Source organism: Oncorhynchus nerka, linkage group LG22, assembly GCF_034236695.1.
Source record: "Oncorhynchus nerka isolate Pitt River linkage group LG22, Oner_Uvic_2.0, whole genome shotgun sequence".
Lineage (NCBI taxonomy): Eukaryota > Metazoa > Chordata > Actinopteri > Salmoniformes > Salmonidae > Oncorhynchus > Oncorhynchus nerka.
This window is the reverse complement of record NC_088417.1, coordinates 55686606-55710133: the sequence shown is the minus strand read 5'-3', so window position 1 is coordinate 55710133 and position 23528 is coordinate 55686606. Positions and strand designations below refer to the sequence as shown.

The 23528-nt window shown below is 41.4% G+C and overlaps 1 protein-coding gene across 1 annotated transcript in view; it reads left to right on the top strand.

Moving 5' to 3' along the window:
* Window positions 1-23528, top strand: part of LOC115105386 (myotubularin-related protein 4) — a 117975-nt gene that overhangs the window by 15630 nt on the left and 78817 nt on the right. Inside the window, 1 exon segment of the mRNA XM_029627367.2 lies at window positions 18714-18803. Coding sequence (XP_029483227.2) covers window positions 18714-18803 — 90 coding nt within the window.

The following is a 23528-nucleotide window of genomic DNA, read 5'->3' as shown; positions in this document are numbered from 1 at the left end:
CCATTTGGAAGAGCCATTTGTGACCAAACTTTAACTGATGTCATGAGATGTTGCTTCAATATATCCACATAATTTTCCTACGTCATGATGCCATCTATTTTGTGACGTGCACCAGTCCCTCCTGCAGCAAAGCAACCCCACAACATGACGCTGCCACCCCCGTGCTTCACGATTGGGATGGTGTTCTTCGGCTTGCAAGCTTCCCCCTTTTTCCTCCAAACATAACAATGGTCATTATGGTCAAACAGTTATATTTTTGTTTCATCAGACCAGAGGACAGTTTTGGAGCAGTGGCTTCTTCCTTGCTGAGCGGCCTTTTAGGTTATGTCGATATAGGACTTGTTTTACTGTGGCTACAGATACTTTTGTACCTGTTTCCTCCAGCGTCTTCACAAGGTCCTTTGCTGTTGCTCTGGGATTGATTTGCACTTTTCGCCTCAAAGTACGTTCATCTCTAGGAGACAGAACACGTCTCCTTCCTGAGCGGTATGACGGCTGTGTTGTCCCAATGTGTTTATACTTGCTTACTACTGTTTGTACAGATGAAAGTGGTCCCTTCAGTCATTTGGAAAGTGCTCCCAATGATGAACCAGACTTGTGGAGGTCTACAAAAACATTTCTGAGGTCTTATCTGATTTCTTTTGATTTTCCCATGATGTCAAGCAAAGAGGCACTGAGCTTGAAGGTAGGCCTAGAAATACATCCACAGGTACACCTCCAACTGACTCAAATTATGTCAGTAAGCCTATCAGAAGCTTCTAAAGCCATGATATCATTTTCTGGTATTTTCCAAGCTGTTTAAAGGCAAAGTCAACTTAGTGTATGTAAACTTCTGACCCACTGGAATTGTGATACAGTGAATTATAAGTGAAATAATCTCTCTGTAAACAATTGCTGGGAAAATTACTTGTGTCATGCACAAAGTAGATGTCCTATGCGACATACCAAAACTATAGTTTGTTAACAAGAAATTTGTGGAGTGGTTGATAAACAAGTTTTAATGACTCCAACCTAAGTATATGTAAACTTCCGAATTCAACTGTATGTACTGAGAGATCCTTAATTAAAACCTGCCCCAGAGCGCTAAGGACCTCAGACTGGGGCGAAGGTTCACCTTCCAACAGGACAACGACCTTAACTAGTGACTCCCCATCCCGGGTCCGGGAGCGTAATCATTGACTGACACTAATTAGCATAACGCAACGGACATAAATATTCATAGAAAATATTCCTATTCATGAAAATCACAAGTGAAATATATTGAGACACAACTTAGCCTTTTGTTAATCACCCTGTCATCTCAGATTTTCAAAATATGCTTTACAGCCAAAGCTAGACAAGCATTTGTGTAAGTTTATCGATAGCCTAGCCTAGCATTTTGTCCAGCTAGCAGCAGGTAACTTGGTCACGGAAATCAGAAAAGCAATCAAATTAAATCGTTTACCTTTGATGAGCTACGGATGTTTTCACTCACGAGACTCCCAGTTAGATAGCCAATGTTCCTTTTTTCCAAAAATATTATTTTTGTAGGCGAAATAGCTCCGTTTGTTCTTCACGTTTGGCTGAGAAATCGACCGGAAATTACAGTCACGAAAACTCTGAAAAATATTCCAAATTAGCTCCATAATATCGACAGAAACATGGCAAACATTGTTTATAATCAAACCTCAAGGTGTTTTTCAAATATCTATTCGATAATATATCCACTGGGACAATTGGTTTTTCAGTAGGACCGATTGGAATAATGGCTACCTTTGTATTTTACGGAGAATCACTCTTGAGAGCCATCAGGTGACCACTTGCGCAATGTAGCCGCTTACGGGTATTCTTCAACATAAATGCGTAAAACTACGTCACAATGCTGTAGACACCTTGGGGAATACGGAGTAAAAGTAATCTGGTTGATAGCCCATTCACTGCTCAATAGGGACGCATTGGAACGCAGAGCTTTCAAAAGATGAGTCACTTCCGGATGGCATTTTTCTCAGGCTTTCGCCTGCAATATCAGTTCTGTTATACTCACAGACAATATTTTTACAGTTTTGGAAACTTTAGAGTGTTTTCTATCCTAAGCTGTCAATTATATGCATATTCTAGCATCTTGTCCTGACAAAATATCCCGTTTACAATGGGAACATTATTTTTCCAAAAATGAAAATACTGCCCCCTAGTCACAAAAGGTTTTAAGCATACAACCAAGACAATGTTGGAGTTGCTTCGGGACAAGTCTCTGAATGTCCGTGAGTGGCCCAGCCAGAGCCCGGACTTGAACCCGATCTAATATCTCTGGAGACCTGAAAATGGTTGTGCAGCAACTAACTTGATAGAGCTTGAGAGGATCTTCAGAGATAAATGGGAGAAACTCCACAAATACAGGTGTGCCAAGCTTGTAGCGTCATACCCAAGACTCAAGGCTGTAAAAACTGTCAAAGGTGCTTCAGCAAAGTACTGATTAAAGGGTCCGAATACTTATGTAAGTGTGATATGTTCAATAATGTAAAAAAAAAAACATTTTGCTTATTCATTGTGGGATATTGTGTGTAGATTGGGGGGGGGGGGGGGAACGATTTAATCAATTTTAGAATAAGGCTGTAACATAACAAAATGTGCAAAATGTTAAGGGGTCTGAATACTTTCCGAATGCAGTGTATGTATGTGCAGTACCAGTAAAAAATGTTTTACTATTTTTTACATTGTATAATAATAGTGAAGACATCAAAACTATGAAATGACACATATGGAATCATGTAATAACCAAAAAAGTGTTTAACAAATCAAAATATATTTTATATTTCAGATCCTTGAAGTAACTACCCTTTGCCTTGATGACAGCTTTGCACACTCTTGGCATTCTATCAACCAGCTTCATGAGGTAGTCACCTGGAATGCATTTCAATTAACAGGTGTGCCTTGTTTAAAGTTCATTTGTGGAATTTCTTTCCTTTTTAATACGTTTGATCCAATCAGATGTGTGGTGACAAGGTAGGGATGGTACACAAAAGATAGCTCTATTTGGTAAAAGACCAAGTCCATATTATGGCAAGAACAGCTCAAATAAGCAAACAGAAATGACAGTCCACCATTACTTTAAGACAAGAAGTTCAGTCAATACGGAAAATATCAAGAACTTTGAAAGTAGTCACAAAAAACCATCAAGCACTATGATGAAACTGGCTCTCATGAGGACTGCCACAGGAAAGGAAGACCCAGAGTTACCTCTGCTGCTGTGGACAAGTTCATTAAGTTAGAGTTAACTGCACCTCAGATTGTAGCCCAAATAAATGCTTCACAGTTTTTAAGTAACATACACATCTCAACATCAACTGTTCAGAGGAGACTTTGCAACATTAACAATGTCTACACTGTATTTCTGATCAATTTGATGTTATTTTAATGGACAAAAAAATGTGCTTTCTTTCAAAAACAAGTACATTTCTAAGTGACACCAAACTTTTGAACTGTAGTGTATGCGGGGAACTCCTTCAAGACTGTTGGAAAAGCATTCCAGATGAAGCTGGTTGAGAAAATGCCAGGAGTGTGCAAAGTTGTCATCAAGGCAAAGGGTGGCTACTTTGAAGAATCTCAAATAGAAAATGTGTTTAACACAACATCAATCACATTAGCCTCACACGCTACATCATCCTTGATTTGGTAAACTGTTAGAAGCGTAAGACAGACAACTGAATGTGTAAGAAAGACTTCTGAAAGTGTGAGAACAACAGTGAAGTACTATTCTATTCTAAAGGTGTCTATAAGCTTCACTTGCGTAGATCTACATGTGCTTTGGGTGGAGCCAGATTTTTTTTGTTGCAACGCACACCTTTTGTAACATGATACCTCGCCGGTCCAGACTCCCAAATAGTTTTAAGTTTAAAGGTTATTCGCCACATGCATAGGATACAACCGGTGTAAAACAGTACAGTGAAATGTTTACATTGAGAGCTCGTTCCCAACAATGCAGTGAATAATAATATAAATAATAATACAAAATAGACAACAAAAATAAGTATGAATAAAAACCACTCATGCATGTACAGTGGCAAGAAAAGGTATGTGAACCCTTTGGAATGACCTGGATTTCTGCATAAATTAGTCATAACATTTGATCTGTTCTTCATCTAAGTCACAACAATAGACAAACAGTGTGCTTAAACTAATAACAAACAACATTTTGTATTTTTATTGTTTGTATTGAATGCATCATTTAAAAATTCACAGCGTAGGTTGGAAAAAGTATGTGAACTCCTAGGTTGATGACTTCTCCAAAAGCTAACTGGAGTCAGGAGTCAGCTAACCTGGAGTACAATCAATGAGACAAGATTGGAGATGTTGGTTAGAGCTGCCTTGCCCTATAAAAAACACTCACAAAAGTTGACTTTGCTATTCACAAGAAGCATTGCCTGATGTGAACCATGCCTCGAACAAAAGAGATCTCAGAAGACCTAAAATTAAGAATTGTTGACTTGCATAAAGCTGGAAAGGGTTACAAAAGTATCTCTAAAAGCCTTGATGTTCATCAGTCCACGGTGCAACAGGACAACAGGACAACGACAACAACCCAAAAACACAGAAGTAAATTAACAACAGAATGGCTTCAAAAGAAGAAAATATACCTTCTGGAGTGGCCCAGTCAGAGTGTAGTAGAGTTAAAATGGTTATTCCATCAAACTTCAAATGATTAGAATAGTACACAACGCAGAACAGAACAACCAGGTTGAGGGTCAGTGGCCGAAGCCCGCGAACAGGAATATTCCAGGTTCAGACAGAAGGGGGTAGTCAGATCGCCAGGACCTTTACTTTTGGTGTCTAATTTTAATTGTTGCGCTAATGCTGCTGCCTGTTGATGTTAGGTAGGCAGCTACAGGAGCTGAATGATGTTAACATCTTCGGGTTTTGTTTCATTAAATGTATTTTATTTAATCTGGGTGCCTACGTCACCTACTAACACCCTAGTATTACCCGTAACTCTCCTCCTCAGTCCGAGAAAACACTGAGAGAAAGGTATGTATTGCAGATTACTCCTTTGTAGAAGTCCATATCGTGAAATAAATTAAACAGCCCAAGGTTAATGCTGTAGATATTGTTATAAGGGAGTGTGAGACTATTGAAACAGGTAACTTTCAGAGTTTTATTGTTGTTATTAATATAGTTTACAGAGTGCTAAAAGTGCTGCTGTTGCTAGCTAGCATGCCTTTCTGTGATGTAGATGGTTAGCTGAGCTGCTGACCGGTGCTGGCGTTGCATTATGGGAGATGTTGTTTGGTCCTCTACGGTCTGAATGGAATAGAGGCGATTTCACGTTGTAACTTGTTTATGTTGCAGTGTTTTTGTACATGAGTTGTTGTATTTTGGTACTGTCAACACTGAAAGCACCTAGCAATGTATTGGGGATGTGAGACAGGATATGTGTTTTACCTTTCTTCATGCTCCTGTATAGAACAACTTGTCAGATGGTGCATTGGAGACTGATGTGTTCCTGTCCTGTCTTTTCACAATACTATTGCAGGTATGGTTCTATTGTCTAAGAATTAATTATTTCTTTGTATTAAGGACTGGTTATTATTTTATAGTATACATTATGGCTTATGTATGAGTGTGATTGTGTGAGTCCGAGAAAACACAGAGAGAAAGAACAACTTGTCAGATGGTGCATTGGAGACTGATGTGTTCCTGTCCTGTCTTTTCACAATACTATTGCAGGTATGGTTCTATTGTCTAAGAATTAATTATTTCTTTGTATTAAGGACTGGTTATTATTTTATAAAAAAAAGCCGCGGCTTTTGTGGAGCGATGGGTAACGATGCTTCGTGGGTGACTGTTGTTGATGTGTGCAGAGGGTCCCTGGTTCGAGCCCGGGTAGGGGCGAGGGGACGGGCTAAAGTTATACTGTTACAAGAGTCCTGACCTCAACCGATTTGAGATGCTGTGGCATGACCTCAAGAGAGCAGTTCTCACCAGACATCCAGAAATATTGCTGAACTGAAGCAGTTTTATAAAGAGGAATGGTCCAAAATTTGCCCTGACCGTTGTGCATGTCTGATCCGCAACTACAGAAAACGTTTGGTTGAGGTTATTGCTGCCAAAGGAGGGTCAACCAGTTATTAAATCTAAGGGTTCACATACTTTTCCTACCCTGCACTGTGAATGTTTACACTGTGTGTTCAATAAAGACATGAAAACGTATAATTGTTTGTGTTGTTCGTTTAAGCAGACTGTTTGTCTATTGTTGTGGCCTAGATGAAGATCAGATGCATTTTTATGACCTATTTTTGCAGAAATCCAGGTATTTCCAAATGCTTCACATACTTTTTCTTGACACTGTATTTACAGGTCAGTGCCAGTACCTTATTCAATCTGCAGGGGTACTGGAGTGGTTGAGGTGGGTTTATACATAAAAAATGACTATTTTATACTATTATATTAAATCATCTGATTTATAATAAAATATTATGCCCTTGCAAATATTCTTATACTTGCCAGTAGGGCTGCACGATATGGGCAACAACGTCCAAACACTTATTGGAATCACAGAAATAGAATGATCACAGAGAAAATAGCACTAGGCTACAGTTGTTTTTACCTTTTCATAAAAGCATAGACTCAAAGTTATCACTTCAAAACAAAACAATACCTTTTAGAGGGATTCTAAAAAGGCTACAGTTTGGTTTATTGTTTGAACAGTTGCGGAGTTTATATTTGGTTATTAATGCAAAATAGGCTACTTTGATGCATAGCCTATATAGTTCAAATCAAGGAAGTGAGCTTACTTCATTGCCTACACATACACTGCCCCCATTCCTGTGCAATGAATTATACGTCGCCTTCCAAATTTGATGCGTGGCAGGAATCTGCGAAATTTTTGTGCGTACTACAAGGAGCCGCCCCTTTTGTGACGAAAAATGACATTGTGACACTACCCTACGTGTCGAAACTTCCGTCTCCGTAGGATATAAATCATCCTTAAGGGGTGCTTAATGACTATTTGTCACATGTACACTAACAGAAAAAACGCTTACTCACAGGCCCTGCCCAACAATGCAGAGAGGAAAAAAGAGAACTAATAGAAAATGTAAAAACATGAGTAATAAATACACAATTAGTGACGATGACTTGGCTATATACACAGGGTTCCAGTACTGAGTCAATGAGTAAGGATAACTTGGCTATATACACAGGGTTCCAGTACTGAGTCAATGAGTAATGATGACTTGGCAATATACACAGGGTTCCAGTACTGAGTAATGATAACTTGGCTATATACACAGGGTTCCCTGTACTGAGTCAATGAGTAATGATGACTTGGCAATATACACAGGGTTCCAGTACTGAGTCAATGAGTAATGATGACTTGGCAATATACACAGGGTTCCAGTACTGAGTCAATGAGTAATGATGACTTGGCTATATACACAGGGTTCCAGTACTGAGTCGATGTGCAAGGTAATTGAGGTAGATATGTACATAGGTAGGTATAAAGTGACTAGACAACAGGATAGATAATAAACAGTACCGGCTGCCTCACCGGCGGTCACGAGTCATGAAAGCAGTCAAATTCCACGTAACCGTTTAGTTAGTTAACTAGGCTTCTCCAAGCTCTGATGCTGCTGATGGTCATTAATTGCATACCAAACTTGCTAACTGCCTTGTACTCAGCACTCTATATTCCCTCTAATCACTCTGACATCAATGCAAATGTAATTGAAAATCTAATCAAACACTTCATGAGAGCCCATGAGCTTATGTTGCGCAACATTTCTATAGGCTATGCAATTGGGCGAGAAAACAGAGTGATGGCCTCTATTAAAAGGAGGATAATCCCATCAGCTATCTATAGGCTAGGCCTGCTATATTTATTTCTCAACTTTCCTAATATTAAGCACATTGCTTATCTTTACAACAGGACTATAGCCTACCTGGCTGGCATGAAAATGAACCACATGAAAAGCGTTGTCTATTCGCTAGTTAAGTTAAGTTTTTTCCCCTGCCCCTGTTTCGAGACAGGTGCATGATAGTGGTTCATTCTAAATCAAAACGAATTTCACACAAATATTATTTAATATCTGTAAAGCCATGATTTTTAAAATCAAGAATAGTCTGATGGATGACAATACTAGCCTATCACTTGTGAATTATATATTATCATTGGGAATGATGCCCAGTTTAAGGCAAGAAGCAATGCCTTTTTTGTGTGACTTTTTCTAATCATAGTCGCACACCTCATGTAGCCTAGCCCATAGGCCTATATGTTTTGATAAGGTTTATATCACAACTAAAGTGGCCAAATAACTTCTTAAAATGAAGCACATTAATCAGCTGTACAACGGGTGAAGAGCCTAGCTGGCATACATACGCAGTGCGTGAGTTTCAAGTTTGGGGAAGATCATTTTCACCATATAAAAGCATTACATGCATAATCGCATTACACTTTTGATAATGGTGTTTTCCTACTAATGAAACATTTGCGCTTATAGCCCATAGCTGCGCTTATAATGTGAAGAAATAGCCTAATAGTTTATCAACATTTAAGCTAAACGTTCTGATCTGTTACATCAGCCTCATTGCTTAAAACATTTTATTTTTTTTACCCTGTTTTTATCTTGTCTCGTCGCTACAACTCCTGTACGGACTCGGGAGAGACGAAGGTTTTTGCCACACAAACGGGATGCATTATCAAGTGCTTCTGAAATTGTGAATGAGAGACTGACATGTGTACAGCCTGCGCAAAAAACAAAGCAGAGCTAATTTCTTTCAACCCAAGTTATTTCAAATCATCATTAGGTGCATCATGCAGCCTTACAATGTATTCATTTTAATTTTTAATTTTTTTATTTCACCTTTATTTAACCAGGTAGGCTAGTTGAGAACAGGTTCTCATTTGCAACTGCGACCTGGCCAAGATAAAGCATAGCAGAGTGAACAGACAACACAGAGTTACACATGGAGTAAACAATTAACAAGTCAATAACACGGTAGAGAAAAAAAGGGGAGTCTATATACAATGTGTGCAAAAGGCATGAGGAGGTAGGCGAATAATTACAATATTGCAGATTAACACTGGAGTGATAAATGATCAGATGATCATGTACAGGTAGAGATATTTGTGTGCAAAAGAGCAGAAAAGTAAATAAATAAAAACTGTGGGGATGAGGTAGGTGAAAATGGGTGTGCTATTTACCAATAGATTATGTACAATCATCTAAACATATAACCCAACATTTGTAGAACAACTAAAGTTACATTAATAACTCTAAATTAAGCATGACCTATTAACCGCTCAACACAGAATAGTGCGCACTCCCTCAAATATATTCTTCATTCTATAAAATAATATAAAATAATTCCATGGAATTCTAAGCAAATCTTGTCTGCTAAATGAACTAGCCCACAGCCATATGGTATAGCCAGATCAGGACCTAACATAAGGACAACTTAGAGTATACTATTATTTTCTTCTGAAATAGACTACATTTTCTTCACATTATGTTTCTTTAGACCTGTCTAAAATAAATCATGGTTTTATTGTGAAGGTGTAGGCTCTATTACATGGATTTATTCAACTTTTTGAAATGTAGATGTTCCAAAGGTCTGGATCAGTGGCTTGTAGGCTTGTAGGCTAAGCCAGGAGATGCTAAATGTGTTTATGCTAATTAACAGTCAATAACCGTAACGCCGACAGTTTTATTATTTATTTTTTTAGCCCTTTTTTCTCTCTCCCCAATTTCGTGGTATCCAATTGGTAGATACAGTGTTGTCCCATCGCTGCAACTCCTGTACGGACATTGGGGAGGAGAAGGTGGAGAGCCGTGCATCCTCCAAAAGACAAGCCGCCAAGCCGCACTGGTTCTTGACACAATGCTCGCTTAACCCGGAAGCCAGCCGCATCAATGTGTCGGTAGGAAACACCATACACCTGGTGACCCTGTCAGCGTGCATGCACCTGGCCCGCCACAGGAGTCTCTAGAGCACAATGGGACAAGGACATCCCGGCCGGCCAAACCCTCCCCTAACCCTGACAACGCTGGGCCAATTGTGTGCCGCCTCATGGACCTCCCGGTTGCGGCCAGCTGTGACACAGCCTGGGATCGAACCAGGATCTGTAGTAACACAGCTAGCACTGCGATGCAGTGCATTAGACCGGTGCACCACTCGGGAGGCCCTGATACTGACAGTTATTTACTTGACAATCACCAGCTGATGAAATTTCGTGACCGCCACAGCCCTAGCCGCAGTGTAAGTGATGAGTCAAGAGTTAGTGCAAAAAGCATCTATGCAGATAGTGGGGGTAGCTACACACTACCCTCTGTAGCGCCTTGCGGTCAGATGCCAAGTAGTTGCCATACCAAGCGGTGATGCAGCCAGTCAAGATGCTCTCAATGGTGCAGTTATATAACTTTTTGAGGATCTGAGGGCCTATGCCAAATCTTTTCAGCCGTCTGAGAGGGAATAGGTGTTGTCTTGCCTTCTTCATGACTGTGTTGGTATGTGTGGATAATGATAATTCCTTAGTGATGTGGAAACTGAGGAACTTGAAGCTTTCGACCTGCTCGACTACAGCCCTATCGATGTGGATGGGGTCATGCTCAGCCCTCTATTTCCTGTAGTCCACAATCAGCTCCTTTGTCTTGCTGATGTTGAGGGAGAGGTTGTTGTTGTCCTGGCACCACACTGCCAGGTCACTAACCTCCTCCCTATAGTCATCGTCGTCGGTGATCAGGCCAACCACTATCGTATCGTCAGCAAATGTAATGCTAATGTTGAAGTCATGTGCAGCAACGCAGTTGTGGGTGAACAGGGAGTACAGGAGGAGACTAAGCACACACCCCCGAGGGGCCCCGTGTTGAAGGTAAGCATGGCGGATGTGTTGTTGCCTGCCCTCATCACCTGGGGGCGGCCTGTCAGGAAGTCCAGGATCCAGTTGTAGCGGGAGGTGTTCAGTCCCAGGGTCCTGAGCTTAGTGATGAACTTGGAGGGCATTATGGTGTTGACAGCTGAACTACAGTGAATGACCAGCATTCTCACATAAGTGTTACTCTTGTCCAGGTGGGAGAGGGCAGTGTAGAGTGCAATAGATATTGCATCATTTGTGGCTCTGTTGTGTGGTATGCGAATTGGAGTGGGTCTAGGGTGTCTAGGGTGATGGCTCACAGCCTTTCAAATAATTTCATAGCTACAGATGTGAGTGCTATGGGGCGATAGTCATTTAGCCAGGTTACCTTTGTTGTTCTTGGGCACAGGGACTGCTTGCAATATGTAGGTATTACAGACTGAGTCAGGGAGAGGTTGAAAATATCACTTGCCAGCTGGTCAGCGCATGCTCTGAGTACACGTCCTGGTAATCCATCTGGCCCTGTGGGCTTGTGAATGTTAACCTGTTTAAATGTCTTACTCACATCGGCTACAGAGAGCGAGATCACACAGCCATCCTGAACAGCGGGTGCTCTCAGGCATGATTCAGTGTTGCTTGCCTCGAAGCGAGCATAGGAGGAATTTAGCTTGTCTGGTAGGCTCACTTCACTGGGCAGCTTGTGGCAGGGTTTTCCTTTGTAATCCGTGATAGTTTGCAAACCCTTCCACAGCCGATGACTGTCAGAGCCGCCGTAGTAGGATTCTATCTTAGTCCTGTATTAACATTTTGACTATTTGATGGAATGTCGGAAGCCGTAGCAATATTTCTTATAATCGTCCGGATTATTGTTTTGCTCCTTGATAGCAGCAGCTCTAGCCTTAAACTCAGCGTGTATGTTGTATGTAATCCAAAGCTTCTGGTTGTGATATGTAGGTACGGTCACTGTGGGGATGACGTTGTCGATGCACTTATTAATGAAGCCGGTGACTGATAAATGAGTAAATTCCTCAATGTTATCGGATGAATCCCGGAACATATTCCATTCTATGCTAGCGAAATTCCTATAGCTTTGCATCCGCTTCATTGGACCACTTCCGTATTGAGCGCATCTCTGAAACTCCTTTTTTGAGTTTCTGCTTGTAAGCAGGATTTATGAGGGTAGAGTTATGGTCAGATTTGCCAAAATGGAAGGCGAGGGAGCGCTTTGTATGCATTTCTGTGTGTGGAGTAAAGGTGATGTAGAGGTTTTTTTGCTTCTATTTGTAGAGTTGACATGCTGGTAAAAAAAAAATAGGTAAGACCGATTTCAGTCTTACCTCGGGGGAGCGGCGCCTCTTGATGTGCATTTTCTTGTTTGGTTATGGCCCTATACAGCTAGTTGAGTGTGGCCAGCATAGGTTTGTGGTGGTAAATAGACCAATACGAAAAATCTAGATATACTTACTTGGTAAAAAGTATGGTCTGCAGGTTATCATGAGGTACTCTAACTCGGGCAAGCAAAACCTCTAGACTTCCTTAACATTAGAGATTGTGCACCAGCTGTTGTTAACAAAGACACACACCTTCCCCCTTAACCTTACCCAAAGCTGCCGTTTGGCCTTGACGATGCATAGAAAAACCAGCTAGATGTATATTATCCATGTCCTTGTTTAGCCACGACTCAGAGAAACACAGGATATTACAGTTCTTCAGGTCCCGTTGATGGAATAGTCTTGATGGCTGCAGCTGCACTCAACCTGCTCCAAAACACACTCTCCACCATTTTGCCTTCTAGCCAACTCCCAATCACACATTTCGCTTCCATCCTCAGTATATCCACCCCACACTTCTTGGCTCAGGTAGTGGCCAGACTGGCTTTGTTGTGTTGCCTCGCTGTTGTAAGGCACAGATGGCAGAAAGAAAAACCACCAGGGAAATGCCAACATCTAGGCCCGAGTGCTCTCTTTCTCTCTCTTTATGCCTTAGGCAAAATGAAATATTTCAGAGAATGAGATGCAGTCAATTTAAGGACTGCAGGAAATGATAATCGAGTCGTGCTATAATTTTCTGGCTATTGTTCGAGAATGTCTGAGCCAAGGTTGTCAGCGTTGCAGTAACTCTTTGAGACTCTTTTGAGGAACTGGGCTGACCCTCGGCCTATGGCTACTGCCAAGGCAGATACGTCTGTCAGAGTTACTCGGATTGGGTGGGGAACACATATGTCAGCACTCCAGTTTAAATGTTAATGCACACGCTTCCTATGCTGCACCTCACATTCCCATGCCATCCTCAAACCAAAGTCAAGGGAGAACCTATTTTTTCCTCCTCTGTTTACAAAGTCATTCACATGTCCACATGTCAAATCAATGTGGCAGGTGTTGACACCTAGTGCCTGTCATCCCCTCTGTTTCTTGTAGTTGTTTGAAGTGGACAGGTTCAGTTTGATGGCACAGGGTAGATGAAAAACAAAATGATTTGAGGAACAGAACCAGAATTGAAAACGAAAGTGATATATACTGTTCAGGAACAGAACCGTTATTTTTTTAAAGCATGGGAATCGGTTAATAGCATTTCTTTATGTTCCAGGCATTTTTTTCAGGCCCACAAAAATGACAATAAAGCACCTATGCAAAGCCCTCACCTTGTCACTCAAATGTATTCCAGTGTCTGCCGGCCAGTGGGTGTGTGTGTAGGCTACCTGCCCTTCCCCTCTGAAGCATAGCTGTAGCCTGACTTTACAAGCATGATTCAGAAGTTAGTGAGAGATGTTTAAAATAATAGATTCACTTTTTCAATGTTAGTTAAGGATGCTATGTTATCACGTTTCGCATTGGATTTATTAACTACAAAAATATGTTTTTTAATTTTAGTGCTGCTCTGCACGCACATGCTTGTTAGCTAGCTAGCTAGAACTCAGAATTTCAAAGACATTCAAAGTTCCTCCATAGAAGCCGCTCCTCAGTAAGTATAATTCTGTGGGCCTAATTCAGATAATGCATGTCATAACAAGATGGCCAGCGCTTCAAGGCAAGCTTCCTCCATTCTCTCGCTCTCTCCTCGCCTGAAAAATGTCAGTTGCATCTTGCGCCCTACACTGTGACTGGCAGGACAATGTGTATGATTAAACCATATTGTTTACGGCAAAATAAAATGGTATTTGAACAACTTTCCTGTACAAATGAAATCGCTTAAACCGCCCCATGGCAAGCTGCTCTATCAGCACTGATTGGTGAAGTGAATTTAATGTCGAGCTAAATGTAAAAAGGTTTAAAAACCTGTACTTTTTTCGGATTTTAACCGGCTTCCCACTTTCACATGTCTGATACTGATGTAGGCTTAGTGGGCATGTACCAGGGGATGTAGCCCCATGACAGTACTGACATTTGATTCTCGTCTGATATGAGGCTCATGCCAGCATGCAGTACATGGAGTAAAGACCTCATGTTGCTGTGTCTGGTCTGTCTGTGGTGCTGTAGACTCCGCAGAGGGCCCTCTCATCTTGACCCATGTGTCTGAGCCAAGGCAGTGGATGGATGGAGGGAGGGAGCTGGGCACCTGCTGCTGGGGAGACAGCCGGGATGGAGGGAGGAGGGAAGAGGGGATTATATCTGTATCCTCCTGCTGCTTCCTCGGTTTCTCCTCAGTGGAAGGAGACTGGGCAATTGCAAAGTGAGCATTATTGCTTGATGCTTCAGTTTATTTAGGATGTGCCTTATGTTTTCCCAAAGGAGTTCAACAGTTGACACGCATTTAATAATCTATATCGAAATTGTTAGTTGGTCCTCAAAGAATTCTTGTTTAACAAGTGTAAAAGCTTGTTATAGTTTGTTTCTTCCCTCTGGTATCAATCAGGGTCTTGAAAAATGTAATTCATAATTTCTGTATAAATGGCCCAGTACAAGAATCAAATGGTACTGTGGTGTAGCATATAGCCTATAGTTGTAGAATAAGATGAGGTATTGCTGAATTAGGGCATATATGTAGATTGCTGTGTTAGCAAATATTGAAAAAGACTTGCCCTAGAGAGGGTTGCACACAGTAGAGTACGCTTATGTTTTTGTCCTCGTCTTTTTAAGAGTGACATTTTCAAAGGGAAAGATTTCCCTAGAAATGTGCATTTGTGCAATAAGACCTGTAGTCATAGACATTGGCTTTTTGACTCCTGCTCATTTGAAGGTATTATCTGAAATATGCAAATCACATGATAATTGTTGAAACCCCAAACCCCTTGTCTAACTGGTTGCATCTTTTACGAAGCTTTGAGATTGTCACGACTCGTTAGCTGTTTCCCTGCTTTCAAGGTCACGGTCTCTTCCCTTTGACTCCCCCAGTCTCCTCACTGTCCCCTCACAATCCCAGCCATCTGCCATGCTGTCCCATCTGTGGGCCGCAGTCCCACCTCCAATAAGCCATCTAAGCAACTTATCTACAGTCTGTAGGGAATAAGTACACTATATATACAAAGGTATGTGGACACCCTTTTTCAGCCACACACGTTGCTGACAGGTGTATGAAATCTAGCACACAGCCATGCAATCTCCACCAACAAACATTGGCAGTAGAATGGCCTTAATGAAGAGCTCAGTGACTTTAAACTGGCCCCGTCATAGGATGCCACCTTTCCAACAAGTCACTTAGTCAAATTTCTGCCCTGCTACAGTTGCACCGTTCATCTGTAAGTGCTGTTATTGTGAAGTGGAAACGTCTAGGGGCAATAATGGCCCAGCCACAAAGTGGTATGCCACACAAGCTCACAGAACGGGAACACTGAAGCGCGTAGCGCGTAAAAATAGTCTGTCCTCGGTTGCAACACTCACTACCTAGTTCCAAACTGCCTCTGGAAGCAACATCAGCACAATAACTGTTTGTTGGGAGCTTCATGAAATGGGTTTCCATGGCTAAGCAGCCACACACAAGATCACCATGCGCAATGCCAAGTGTCGGCTGGAGTGGTGTAATCACCATTGGAGCAGTGGAAACACATTCTCTGGAGTGATAAATCACGCTTCCCCATCTAACAGGCCAATAGACAAATCTGGGTTTGGCAGATGCCAGGAGAACGCTTCCTGCCCGAATGCATAGTGCTCTAAAGTTTGGTGGACTGTTTTTTATGGTTCGGTCTAGCCCCTTAGTTCCAGTGAAGGGAAATCTTAATGCTACAGCATACAATGACATTCTAGACGATTCTGTGCTTCACTTCATGGCAATAGTTTGGAGAAGGCCATTTCCTGTTTCGGCATGACAATGCCCCGGTGCACAAAGTGAAGTCCGTACAGAAATGGTTTGTTGATCGGTGGGGAAGAACTTGACTGGCCTGCACAGAACTCTCTACTCAACCCCATCTAACACCTCTGGGATGAATTGGAATACCGACTGAGAGCCAGGCCTATTCGCCCAACATCAGTGCCCAACCTCACTAATGCGGTTCTGACTGAATGGAAGCAAGTCCCCGCAGTGATGTTCCAACATCTAGTGGAAAGCCTTCCCAGAAGAGTGGAGGCTGTTGAAGCACCAATTAATGCCAATGATTCTGGAATGATCGGTTTTACGAGCAGGTGTCCACATACCTTTGATCAGGTAGTTTATGATAATTCAATAAAAAAATATTATTAATCTCTGAGGGACAATTATTACTAGCAGGCACAAGATGACAACAACTTAATGAATACATCAAGAAAGACTGTGCAATGTACATTAGACAAATAGCAATACAGTGCTATAGACTACAATGCCTTCAGAAAGTAATCACACCCCTTAACTTATTCCACATTTTGAATAAAATTGTTGAAGTGTTTCTCAGTTATCTACACACAATACCCCATAATGACAAAGTGAAAACACATTTTTAGAAATATTAGCACATACAGTTGAAGTCAGAAGTGTACATACACTTAGGTTGGAGTCATTAGAACTCGTTTTTCAACCACTCCACAAATTTCTTGTTAATAACAAACTATAGTTTTGGCAAGTCGGTTAGGACATCTACTTTGTGCATGACACAAGGACTTTTTCCAACAATTGTTTATAGACAAATTATTTCACTTGTAATTCACTGTATCACAATTCCAGTGGGTCAGAAGTTTACATACACTAAGTTGACTGTGCCTTTAAACAGCTTGGAAAATTACAGAGAACGATGTCATGGCTTTTGAAGCTTCTGAAAGGCTCATTGACATCATTTGAGTCAATTGGAGTTGTACCTGTGGATGTATTCCAAGGCCTACCTTCAAACTCAGTGCCTCTTTGCTTGACATGGGAAAATCAAAAGAAATCAGCTAAGACCTCAGAAAAGAAGTTGTAGACCTCTACAAGTCTGGTTCATCCATGGGAGCAATTTCCAAACGCCTGAAGGTACCACGTTCATCTATACAAACAATAGTACGCAAGTATAAACACCATGGGACCATGCAGCCATCATACCGCTCAGGAAGGAGACGCGTTCTGTCTCTTAGAGATCAATGCACATTGGTGCGAAAAGTGCAAATCAGTCCCAGAACAACAGCAAAGGACCTGGAGGAAACGGGTACAAAAGTATTTATATCCACAGTAAAACAAGTCCTATATCGACATAACCTGAAAGGCCGCTCAGCAAGGAAGAAGCCACTGCTCCAAAACCGCCATAAAAAAAGCCAGGCTACGGTTTGCAACTGCACATGGGGACAAAGATCGTACTTTTTGGAGAAATTTCTACTGGTCTGATGAAACAGAAATAGAACTGTTTGGCCATAATGACCATCGTTATGTTTGGAGGAAAAAGATGGAGGCTTGCAAGCCGAAGAACACCATCCCAACCGTGAAGCACGGGGGTGGCAGCACCATGTTGTGGGGGTGCTTTGCTGCAGGAGGGAATGGTGCACTTCACAAAATAGATGGCATCATGAGAAACATCTCAAGACATCAGTCAGGAAGTTAAAACTTGGTCGCAAATGGGTCTTCCAAATGGACAATGACCCCAAGCATACTTCCAACGTTGTGGCCAAATGGCTTAAGGACAACAAAGTCAAGATATTGGAGTGGCCATCACAAAGCCGTGACCTCAATTCCTATAGAACATTTGTGGGCAGAACTGAAAAAGCGTGTGCGAGCAAGGAGGCCTACATGCCTGACTCAGTTACACCAGCTCTGTCAGAAGGAATGGGCCAGAATTCACCCATCTTATTGTGGTTAGCTTGTGGAAGGCTATCTGAAATGTTTGACCCAAGTTAAACCATTTAAAGACAATGCTACCGAATACTAATTGAGTGTATGTAAACTTCTGACCCTCTGGGAATGTGATGAAAGAAATACAAGCTGAATTAAATAATTCTCTCTACGATTATTCTGACATTTTACATTCTTAAAATAAAGTGTTGATCCTAACTGACCTAAGACAGGAAATTTTTACTAGGATTAAATGTCAGGAATTGTGAAAAACGTAGTTTAAATGTATTTGGCTAAGGTGTATGTAAACGTCCGACTTCAACTGTATGTTGTTCCTGCTGTGTAGAGCTACAGCTGGGTTGACTGCTGTGGCTGCAGTGCTGTCTGCCACGGGCACAGGCCATCTCGCTGGCTGGGGAGGAGGCACAGACATAAACAGCAGCTGTCTAGGAGACACTGTCATGTCCTCCCCCCAAAAAACAGTGTATTGTATGGTGTTTGACGCCGGCTCTTTGCAGGCAATGTTAATAGCAGCTTTAGTCTGCCATTTCAGAAAAACAGGACAGTGTAGGCTCCTGTAAAGGGAGTGGCTTTTATTGACCTTTTCCTGGGTGGCTGATGATTGATTGAAGCCCCTGTTTTTGTGCCTTCTTTTTGATCTGATAAAGTAATGTTACTGTTACTATTTGTATGTTGTGTGTTAAGAACTGAGATGTCTGACCAGCCTGTGTTCATCTCTGTCCTCCAGGGTGAAGAAGGACCCCCCAGTCTGGAGTATATCCAGGCCAAGGACTTGTTCCCTCCGAAAGAGCTGGTCAAGGAGGACGACAGCCTCCAGGTGGGTGACTGAGAACACACAGAGGCGCGTGTGCCCACACCGGTTCACACACATACATAGAAACACTCACACTTACAGGAACGCTCGGGCTTGCATACACACATGCATATACACACACACACACCGCAGACAGACGATGACTCATGATGTGGGTTGAAGTCAAACTCAATAATAATAGCAATGGAAGTAACACCTATAATTAATTTCACAATCTCAATGTTCCTCAGGTTTAGCTGGGTGTGTTGTAGTGTAGTAATGTGTTGTTTTTCTGAATTGTTGTAGTTTGCTAAAGGGATGGGTTACTCTGCATTAGACACATACATTTGTATTTGTATTTACTATGGATGCTGCTGCCAAGGCTACTCTTCCTGGGATCCAGCTAAATGAAGGCAGTTATAAACATTTTTAAAACATTACAATACATACAGATTTCACAACATATTAACTGTGTGCCCCCGAGCCCCTACTCTACTACGACATATCTATAAAATACATGTGTACGTGCGTGTATAGTGCGTATGTTATAGAGTGTTTGTATTCATGTGTCTATGTTTGTATTGCTTCACAGTCCTCACTGTTCCATAAGGTGTATTTTTATCTGCTTTTTAAATCTAATTTTACTGCTTGCATGAGTTACTTGATGTGGAATAGAGTTCTGTGTAGTCATGGTTCTATGTAGTACTGTGTGCCTCCAATAGTCTGTCCTGGACTTGGGGGACTGTGAAGAGACCTCTGGTGTCCGAGCTGTGTGCCAGTAGCTTGGTACATTCAACATGTCGATACCTTTCACAAATACAAGTATTGATGAAGTCAATCTCTCCTCCACTTTGAGCCAGGAGAGATTGACATGCATATTATTGCAGTTTGCTCTCTGTGTACATCCAAGGGCCAGCCGTGCTGCCCTGTTCTGAGCCAATTGCAAAAGTCCCTCTTTGTGCCACCTGACCACACGACTGAAAAGTAGTCCAGGTGCGACAAAACTGAAGCATGTAGGACCTGCCTTGTTGATAGTGTTGTTAAGAAAGCAACAATATAGACAGACTTCTCCCCATCCTAGCTTCTGTTGTATCAATATTTTTTGACCATGACAGTTTACAATCCAGGGCTACTCCAAGCAGTTCAGTGTCCTCAACTCGCTCAATTTCCACATAAGGTTTAGGGTTTAGTTAGTACCAAATACAATGCTTTTATTTTTTAAATATTTAGGACAAACTTATTCCTTGCCACCAATTCTGAAACTAACTGTCATTTCAGTCGCTGTGGTAGCTGACGTGTATAGTGTTGAGTCATCCGTATACATAGACTCACTGGTTTTCCTCAAAGCCAGTGGCATGTCGTTAGTAAAGATTGAAAAAAGACAGCTGCCCTGAGGAATTCCTGATTCTCCCTGGATTTTGTTGGAGAGCCTTCCATTAAAGAACACCCTCTGTGTTCTGTTAGACAGGTCACTCTTTATCCACAATGTAGCAGGAGGTGTAAAGACATAACACATATGTCTTTCAGGCAGCAGACTATGATCGATAACGTGAAAAGCTGCACTGAGGTCTGACAAAACAGCTCCAAAAATATTTGTATCATCAATTTCTCTCAGCCATCATCAGTCATTTGTGTAAGTGCTGAGCATGTGTAATGTCCTTTTCCTATAGGGGTGCTGAAAGTCTGTTGTAAATTTGTTTACTGTAAAATAGCATTGTATCTGGTCAAACACTAATTTTTCCAAACGTTTACTAAGGGTTGGTAACAGGCCGATTGGTCGGCTATTTGGGCCAGTAAAGGGGGCTTTACTATTCTTAGGTAGGCAAATAACTTTTGCTTCCCTCCAGGCCTGAGGATGCACACTTTCTAGTAGGCTTAAATTGAAGATATGGCAAATAGTGTGCCAATATCGTCTGCTATTATCATCAGTAATTTTCCATCTAGATTGTCAGACCCTTGTGGCTTGCCATTGTTGATAGACAACAATCATTTCTTCACCTCTTCCACACTTACTTAACGGAATTCAAAAGTACAATTCCTGTCTTTCATAATTTGGTCAGATAGACTTGGATGTGTAGTGTCTGCGTTTGTTGCTGGCATTTCATGCCTGTTTGCTAATCTTGCCAATGAAAAAATAATTAAAGTAGTTGGCAATATCAGTGGGTTTTGTGACGAATGAGCCATCTGATTCAGTGAATGATGTAGCGGTGTTTGCCTTTTTGCCCAAAGTTTCATTTTAGGTGCTCCAAAGCTTTTTACTATTATTCTTTGTAATTTATCTTTGTTTCATAGTGTAGTTTCTTCTTTTGATTCAGTTTCTTCAGATTATTTCTCAATTTGCAGTACGTTTGCCAATTGAATGTGCAGCTAGATTTATTCACCATTCCTTTTGCCTCATCATACCATACCATTTTTCAATTCCTCATAAATCGACAGGGATTTAACTGTTTTTACAGTCAATTTCTTAATGGGTGCATGCATATTAGTAACTGGGATAAGCAATTTCATTAAAGTGTCAAGTGCAGCGTCTGATTGCTTGCCATTACACACTGTGCTGTGTATAACTACACCTGGTAGGTTGATTGATGACCTGAACCAGGTTGCAGGCACTAGTTACAAGTTTGAAGCTTTCTCTTGAGTGGGCAGCCTGATGAAAGCTAGTCAATATTTAAATCACCCAGAAGATATACTTCTCTATGGATATCACATACAATATCAAGCATTTCACACATGTTATCCAGATACTGACTGTTAGTACATGGTGGTCTATAGCAGCTTCCCACCAGAATGGGCTTTAGGTGAGGCAGATGAACCTTTAGCCATATTACTTCAACAGTATTTAACATGAGATCCTCTCTAACTTTGCAGTATTTTGTTTTTTGTGTGTTATTTCTTACATTATTAGCCAGCAAGTTTTTTTGTGTTATTACGTACAGCTGGAAATAACTTTTTGATATTAGAGTGGCAGTAACTCACCAGCATTACGACCAAGAATATGACTTTCCCGAACTGGATTCTTTGTTCGTACCACCCATGGCAATTGAACTTATCACAAGCATTTTGCTACACCCCCAATAACATCTGCATGTGACCAATAACATTTGATTTGACTTTTCTGTAGATCTTATAACCATGTATTGCTACCACTGTATCATCAAAGGTATTATCGAAGTGAGTTTCAGAGATTGTCAGAATATGAATGTCATATTTTATTAGCAAATTATTGATTTCATGAACCTCGTTTCTTAAGCTAAATATTTTTAAACACTTTCTTGCTTTATTGGGAAGTTTAGCAGAGGTAGACATGCTTAGGTTATTTTCTATTAGTGCAGGGTGAGCTGCACACAGTGGACTTCCTACTAGGCCACACAACCTTAGTGCTGTATTACTCTGGGCATATGATTACAGCATACAATAGATGTAGGATCCGCAGAGGCATTCAGGGCAGTAAGAGGGACAGTAAGGGGGACATGAATTAGGTTACTTACATTGTGTCTTCCAATGCCCCTGGGATAATGTACATTTGCTGAAACATTATGACAACTCAGTGACACAATCCTGGGCATTAACTTTGGTGGATTTGGGTCATTGATAAGTCATTGTCTCAACTCAGTCTTATAATGCTGTGAAAGGATCCAGGAAACCAAATTATTTGGGTGGATCCCATCCTCATTATACAAGCTTTGTTTCCAGAAGGTATCATAAATGTCAATAAATGTTACACCCACAGAGCTGCAATAGTCTGGTAGCCAGGTATGGAGGGCTACAAATCTGCTGATCTGTTCAATGCCACAATTTGGGGAGGGCAGAGGGACAGATATTATGGGGCGTTTGCTGATGTTAAGTAGAGACACAATCAGTTCTTTAAAATACTTCTTCAGCTGTTCTGAGCTGCCCTTCATAATGTCATTCGACCCCACATGAACCATGACTGCATCAGCCCCCGGTGACTGACTCACAGCCTCAGGAAGCAACCTGGTTATATCCTGAACTTTTGCCCCAGGACAACAGAGTGTTTGCCCCAGGTACAGATATATGCCTCACCATAGAACTCCTTATCACAATCGCTGGAATGATCCGGCCTCTGACGTGTCACGAAGAAGGTTGTGAGGCCAGAGCAACAGAACTCACCTGAGAAGAGGGCTGCTGAGACACCGGCTGCGTGCAGGCCACAACAGGCAAAACGTAAACTATATCATGCAGTCCAAGGAACTGTCCGTAGATCTCAGAGATATAATTGTGATGCGGCATACAGTACCAGTCAAAATCTTGAACACACCTACTCATTCAAGGGTTTTTCTTTCTTTTTTTCTTTTTCTAATAGTGAAGACATCAAAACTATGAAATAACACATGGAATCATGTAGTAACCAAAAAAGTGTTAAACAAATCCAAATATAATTTATATTTGTGATTCTTCAAAGTAGGCACCCTTTGCCTTGATGAAAGAATTGCACACTCTTGGCATTCTCTAAACCAGCTTCACCTAGAATGCTTTCCCAACAGTCTTGAAGGAGTTCTCACATGCTGAGTACTTGTTGGCTGCTTTCCCTTCACTCTGCAGTCCGACTTATCCCAAACCATCTCAATTGGGTTGAGGTCGGGTGATTGTGGAGATCAGGTCATCTGATGCAGGACTCCATCACTCTCCTTGGTCAAATAGCCCTTACACAGCCTGGAGATGTGTTGGGTCATTGTCCTCTTGAAAAACACTAAGCGCAAACCAGATGAGATGGCGTATCGCTGCAGA